Source organism: Phocoena phocoena, chromosome 2, assembly GCF_963924675.1.
Source record: "Phocoena phocoena chromosome 2, mPhoPho1.1, whole genome shotgun sequence".
NCBI classification, from domain to species: Eukaryota; Metazoa; Chordata; class Mammalia; order Artiodactyla; family Phocoenidae; genus Phocoena; species Phocoena phocoena.
In genome coordinates this window covers 151,957,519-151,964,797 of record NC_089220.1, presented here as the reverse complement: position 1 = coordinate 151,964,797, position 7,279 = coordinate 151,957,519, and the positions used below count along the sequence as shown (strand labels likewise).

The 7,279-nt window shown below is 49.0% G+C and overlaps 1 protein-coding gene across 1 annotated transcript; it reads right to left on the bottom strand.

Moving 5' to 3' along the window:
- Window positions 1-464: 464 nt before the first annotated feature.
- Window positions 465-947, bottom strand: UCN3 (urocortin 3). The gene has a single exon (XM_065872738.1). The coding sequence runs from the start codon at window positions 945-947 to the stop codon at window positions 465-467; it is 483 nt and encodes a 160-aa protein (XP_065728810.1).
- Between the last annotated feature and the right edge of the window lie 6,332 nt (window positions 948-7,279).

The window sequence follows — 7,279 nt, the reverse complement described above, 5'->3', positions numbered from 1 at the left end:
AGGAATTGAAACCAGCCAGGGGTTCAAGTAGCCATAGGTTTTAATGGGGGTGAGAGGGGAGGGGAGGGAATGCTGAGTGCCCTCATCTTCTGGCCTTGTCTGGGGAAGGTGGGTGTGTGGAGGGGAGAGGGGCTCTGCACGCCCTCTTCTCGGGCATTGGGTCATGAGGGAGCAGCATGGAGGGCAGGAGTGCATGACCTTTGCCTCTCATCGTGGGGAAGAGAGAGGAGATGCAGAATGTAGGTGGAGACATCAATGGCCTGGTATCTGTGAAGCGGGGACTATACTGCATTGGTGTGTGCGTGTACAGAGGAGCAGGGAGCTGGGCCAGAGGCAGGAAGAAGCAGAGGGGTTGAGCAGTGAAGCAGCCTGGAAAACAGGGCAGATTCTTCCAATACGAACCAACCCTCCCCTCCACCCTGACCTTTGTCCCAGATGGGCCACCCTCCTTCTGGCCTCTGCTTCTACTTCTTCCGCCCAATCTGGGCCATCATGTGGGCGTTGGCAGCTGCCTTGGCTCGTAGGTTCTTGGCCTTGGCAATGTTGAAGAGGATGTTCATGATGTTAGTGGGGACATCGAGGGAGAGCGTGAACTTGGTGCGTTGGTCACTCTTGGCCTTGTCCTGGTACAGCCTCCGCCGGAGCTGCGCCTGGGACAGGTATTTGTGCCGGGTGCTTCTAGCCCCACCGCCACCCCCAGAGCCAGGGAAGGTCCTTTTCTCCTTGTCTTTCTCCTCCTCCTTCTCCTGGTCTTCTCCTGAGAGTGAGTCTTGGCTGGGCAGGGAGGGGAAGCTTCTCTTGCTCAGCAGGGGCGCATCCTCCAGCTGGCTCTTCTTGTTGAGGCAGCTGAAGATGGGCTTGGCTTTGTACAGCTTTTGGGAGAGGCCTGTGCTGGGGGCCCCTAGAAGCAGCAGCAGTAGCAGCAGGAAGTGGGCTGGTATCAGCATCTCTCCCTGTAGCAGAGAAGAGCAATGTGGGAAGAGGGTGTGAGAGGGGGGCTTAGGGCGCAGGAGGAAATGGATCAAATCCAGTAGGGCTTTGTTCATGTTCAACTTCACTGGCTGTCAAAGTGTGGTCTCTGGACCAGCAGCACCATGTGGAAATTTGTTAGAAATGCGAAGAATTCTCAGGTCTTGCTCCAGAGCTAGTCAATCAAAAACTCTGGGGCCAGCAATCTGCACTTTCACAAGCCTGATGATGACTGATCCTTGCTTTAAATAATCCAAATGTATGAACTAGCTGGGTAGGGAAAGCAACACAGACTCTGCGATTAGTCAGGTGTAGGCTCAAATTCCAACTTGGTCCTTATTTGCCTGAGGGCGGTGGGCAGATTGGTTAACCTCTGAGAATGTCAATTTCCTCATCTGATAATTGGGGATAATAATAACTACCTCATAAAGGTTAAGTGAAAGATTAAATTAAAATGGAAAAGCTCCTGGTCTAACCAAATACTTAATGAAGACGGTTGGTTCATAACTGTTTATATATAAATCATCTCCAGATCCTATTAGGATAAGATTCAGTACACACACAGCCATCTCAGAAGTGATCTGTCTATATCTATATATCTATAAATATACTATAAATTATATAAATAATATAATATAAATATAAATTATATCAATATAATATAAATATAGATATACAAATATGCCAGGTAATTGGATCCTGTAGACCAGTATCTTTGTTGTGTTGTGTTTTTGGCTTTTCCGTTTTTTCTATACACCATTTGCTCCATCCTAACCCAGACAGGCTCTCCTTGCTTTGAACTCATTCTAAGTCAGCGGTTCTCAAGCCTCAGAGTGTTTAGAATCATGTGAATGGATTGTTCAAACACTAGCTGCTGGGCCCCATTCTAAGCATTTCTGAATCAGTAGGTTTGGGGTGAGGTCTGAGAGTCTGCATTTCTAACACATCCCTAGACGATGCTGATGCTGTGGGTTCATGGACCACGCTTTGAGAACCACTTTCTCAGTGTTCCAATCCATCTCTGAGCTCCTTAGAATTGTGTGTCCAATTCCCTGAGAACATTTTACAGGGGTGTGTGTTGACTGTGGAAAAGTGGACTTTTTTTCCCTGTCAATATTGTGTCAATAACCAGACTTCCTGCTTTATCATTTACCGAGGAGCTCCTTAGTTGTTTTGCATAATAGTAGCATGAATTGTGGCTTAGCTTAGAATTAGTTGCCTCACACCTTGGAGACATCTTAAAGCCTGGAAGAACTTTCAAAGGGCTTGTTAAGGCTGAAAAGATTTAAAAAAACCAAAAACTAATTGACAAAGAAAGGGTTAACACAAGGTGGGGAAGTTGTTTTCTCTGTCATTCTATCCCTTTGTACCCCCGCTCCTTTCATGGACCAGACTCAGCCCTGGCCTCCCACTAACTTGCTCAGCAGTTAAATGCTCTGGGTGCCAGTATTTCCGTCTTTGAGATCAGGGGATTGAGTTTCAGGCTCTTCCCTCTCTCTCTATCTCCTTGTTTAGCATTTGCAGCACAAAAGAACAGAAATGTCCTTTTCTCCTCACTAAAGTCTGATTCCTAAGCAAGTTTCTCCTCTTATGTTCTTTGGATTCTTTTGCCGTTACCCTAGTGCAACAACACAAAGGTTTAAGATTTCCCTCCTACCTGCTCTGAAAACAAGTGGTCTCCGCCTAGTTAGATTTAAGAGGTAAAGTTCTACATCTTTATTTTTCTCATTTGGATACCTGAAACTGAGCCATTCTTTGGGGTTATTATAAGCAGTGCTTCTCTGAAGATACACACTTACTTCTGAGAGCTGTGACAGCCACGTCACGCCCTAGGCTGAGAGGCACTGAGGAACCTGGGCTGGCCTGAAATTCAGAGCACCTGCAAGGGAGAGAGTGCTCGAAGGAAAAAAGTGAAGCGAGAAGGCAAATGTACAACTCTGTGGCTTCGCCCAGTGCCAGCCCCTTTTTCTAGCAGCGAGGAAGGCGGAGATAGTCCCCATGTTACCCAGCTCATCTGCAAACACTGATAAGATGTTGAATTAGAAAACACTTTATAAAACGTAACTGCTGAACCTAGGGGGCATTAAAGCATTTCAAAAGGTATTATAGTAATGAGCTGTGGACTCGTGGAAGTGCTTATGTGTCACATATACACACACAGACTTCCAAGCAATTCACCCTCAAGTGAGCAGAGAGGGTTCACTCATGAAAGACCCTTCTCCCCAGGAGGGAAGAGCGGCCAGGAGAAAGCTGACATGTTACAGATAACATTTGTCATTGGCAGCATTCGCATTCACGTTCTTACTTCATTCATTCTCAGAAGAGGGGTGTGCATGTGTGTGTGTGGGGGGGGGGCGTGTATGGGTGTGTGTTTGCTGGATTGCTATGTTAGAGGAGAACATTGCAGACAGGATTTCTCAGAAGACTTGGACATCAGATGGAGACAGCAAACATCCATCCATCTTTATGGTCTCCCCCTTCACAGGTGGCACCTAATCGTTACACACATCTGTCCCCTCCCTCCACTGTCCCCAGTATAGCCAGGGGAAAAGGGTTCTAGGCTTTGAAGGCAGAGGACCTGGGCTGGGAAGCTCCCTTACCCTCAAATGCCTTCCCTCAACCATTTAACCTCTCAGTTGTCACATCCTAAAAAGGAGACATTACCTGCCTCACAGGTTCATCAAGAGAACGAAAGGAGATGCCCTTGGTAACCAATAAATGCAAGCATCCTCCGGCTCGGGCAGGCAGCGGGGCATCGTACCCTGAAGTTTCTACCCCACGCCTTCCCCCATCCACTCCATTTGTAAACACGATTTTCATATTCACAACTAGACTCTGTTCAGAAAAATACATTTGTAGGAACACATTCTGCCTCCAGTCTATTACCTTTTGCAAAGCAGGTCTCTCTACCAGCGAAGGGAGGATCATTTTGCGCCCCCTGAGAAACTTCCCCATGGTCCCTTTAGAGCCAACTTCTTACTTAAAACACAGACCTTGGCGTTCAGCACGGTGCCCCCAGGGGCATTTGCAACTCTCATCTCTTATCCCATCCAGTCCCCAGCACCTCCTGCCTAATTTAGGGCAAATCAATTTATCCTTCATAAAGAAGTCCCCGACCAAAACCTTACCCGTGAGTGGACTTCCCTCCGGAGTGGAAAAGCGCAGTGAGATGTGCAGCAGCTTCAGGACCGGGGGATCTGCCCCAGGACCATCCCCCCGAACTTCTGTCTATGCTGGGGTCGCTGACTCCTTTTCTTGTATTGTTCGAAAGTGGGCCGTGATATTTCCTCTCTATGGAAACCACTCCACTCCTTCGTGTGTGTGTGTATATAAAAGTGACAGATCACGGGGTGGATCGTAAATCCAGACGCAGTGTCTACACTGGGATGCGATTCCGTTTCAAATACAACCAAAGCAGCTGTCCGCGTCATGGAGATGACAGGCTGCCGGCATCCTCGACCCCTCCTATCCACCTTCCCTCCCAGCCCTCTCATCACTTCCCCCTGCCCTTCCTGCCCTAGCAACTTGATTCACTGATAAAAAGGAAAAACACTCTGTTGAACTGAGAAGCAGCTTCTTTGAAGAGTTTTATTACTCACCTTAGTTCTCACTAACTTCAGCTTTCCCGCATCCCTGTCTCTCTACCCCTCCTTTTGGAAACCTGGCACCAAGACCTGCTTGAAAGTAGAGAAGAAAGGTCCTCTGCTGTCCTGTGATTCTTGTGGGTTCTGACTTGCAGTGTTCTCTCTGGTTGCTTACAAGGCTCTAGATGTTTGCGTTCATCAAAGGGCACGCAGAGCGGGTAGACACCTACCTAGAGCTTTCGGTGGGAAATCACTGGAACTTTACCCATTTTTATTTATCTATTCATCCAATATCTTTAGAGCACCTGCTGTGTGCCAGGTCTTGCAGGACCCTCAGGAATTCAAAGTGAATTAAGACCCCCGTTCTTATAAGGTATCGGCAGTTTAGAAAGATATGTAAAAGCAGGATAATTTCTGTGTGGCAAATGCCATAGCACGGAAGGGAGCATCCCTGTCCTGGAGACTCGAGACAGGTAATGTACCAGAGCAGAGCAGAGGGGCTGCAGACAGAAAAGAGGCCTGGGATGGAGAACGCAATGCAGAGAGGGACCTGCAGGAGGCAGGTGGGCAGGAGGTAGGGGTACTGGGAGGTACTATGACTTGAATTTTACTCTAAATGTAATGGTGTAGGTGTAAGGGGATTTAGGCAGGTGACCCCCTTATTTCACAGCTGAGACTGTGAGAGAAGTGACTTGTGGGGATTACACAGGCGCTTGGTGACTGAGAATCCAGGTCTCAGGTGGGCCCAGATCTCTTTTTACATCCACCTTGAACCTCGGGCTTAACCATCATGAAGGGCCGTGCAAGACCACGTTCTCTCCAGGTCTCCAGGCCAGACCACAGCTCCCATCCTGGATGGGCACTTTTAGATCTTGAAATTCCTCTATGATGATGAAGAGGTGAGTGGACTTCTGGAATTATCAAAACTCTTCAATGCTCACAGGTATCTGTGTGAAACACACGGAAAGCCCTTATCCAGAAGGACCCCGAGCTCTGGCAGCTTCAGCCTTCATTGTGGCTACGTGGGGATTGGACCTCACTCCTGCTCCTTCTTTTGGAGCTGCCTGTCTCTCTGGCTGGCCTCCTCCTGAGATTAGTGGCAGCATGGAACTAAGAGATCCAAATTCATTCTTTCATATATTCTGGTCTTCGGGAGAAGGTTGTTGTTTTTGTTTGTTTGTTTTTTCCATTTCAGATCCTGAGGCAGTCATGGAATTTGTGTAGGTTGAAGGGTAGAGAGATGGAAATCTGAGTTTCACTCCCTCTTCCGCCTTTCTGAGCTCTGACATGCCAGGAGGGCAGTCTTGTGAGGATACCAGACGCTGCTCCCCTCGAGCGGGGATCCTCAGCCTTGGCCCTCCTGACGTTTGGGGCCAGGTGATGTGGAGGGGCTGTCCTGATGTTCGGCAGCTTCCCTCTAGCTACTTGATGAAGTATCAGCCCTCCCCTGCCCAGCTGTGATGACCAGAAATGTCTCCAGATATGTCCCCTGGGGGCAAAATTGCTCCCTGCCCCTCTCCCATGCCATGAGAACCACTGCCCTAAGGTATGGGGTTTAGGAGGAGAGACAATGGACGTTGCCTTCTCTTTTTGTGATCTGCTCTGACTCCTCTCAACTTCCTAGAAAACCTCCCCACTTGATGCTGCAGCCCCATGGCACCAAACCATCTTTGTGTCAGGGGCTGGTGGCTGTCTGCTGAGCCTACCGGCCCGTGTCCAGACACAGATGGGCTCTTGTGTTCCCACTGGCCCATCCCAGGTCATCTTTGGGATTGGCTGATGGCTCCCAGGAGTTCTGAGGGTGTGAGTAGGCAGGCTCCGGATGGGATGCTCACAGACCTGGGCAGTGGGGGAGGGTCCTAAAGGTACTTTTCTTAGAGAAGAAAACTTCAAGAAGCAGTCTGTTTGCTTTATAGCTTGAAAAGTGCTTCCGGCTGCATCTGAGGGAGGATTGGGGACAGTCTAGGAAAGAAAGAGGACGATTAGTGAGCAAAAGTCCCCAGCGTTTTGGTTCCTATAAATGATGATTTCCCTTCCCACCCTTCTCTGAAGTGCACATGAAGCATTCTCTATGCTGGCCCATTTCTCTGGCCTTGGTGAGCCATTGGTATTGAAGCCGAATCCAGCCTCTGTACCCTGACACCGAATTAATTCTCAGAGCAGAGTTTTGTGTGAAGTAGAAAAGAATAGCTTTATTGTTTTGCCAGGCAAAGGGGGCCACAGCGGGCTGATGCCCTCAAAACTGTGTGTCCCAACCTGGAGGGGGTAGTGAGGAGTTTTATAGTAATGGTTCAAAGAGGGCGTGACCAGCTTGTGGACCTTCTTCTGATTGGTTCGTGGTGAGGTAAGTGGGAGCCAGCATCATCGACCTTCTGGTTCCATCCGGTCTGGGGTCTACGTGCTTGTGGGCAGCACACAGTTAACTTCTCCCACCTGGTGGGGGCTTCAGTGTCTGCAAAACAGCTCAAAGGTATTGTTATGTGTATCCCTTGAGGGGGAACCAGGACCCTGCCCCAAGGCTGCACTATTGTTTCTTGACTGCTCCTCCCCTGTCTCCGGGTCCTCTCCCTTCCCAGATTAGCATCTGTTTGAACCTGCCCGTTGGAACTCAGGGAAGGTCGTGGAGGCTGAATGAAGCCTATTTCCTGTTATCAAGAAATGGGGGACACAGAAAGGCTTTTGTGCCTAGGAGCCCCACAGGGCCCTGCTCAGTATCGGTATCTTCC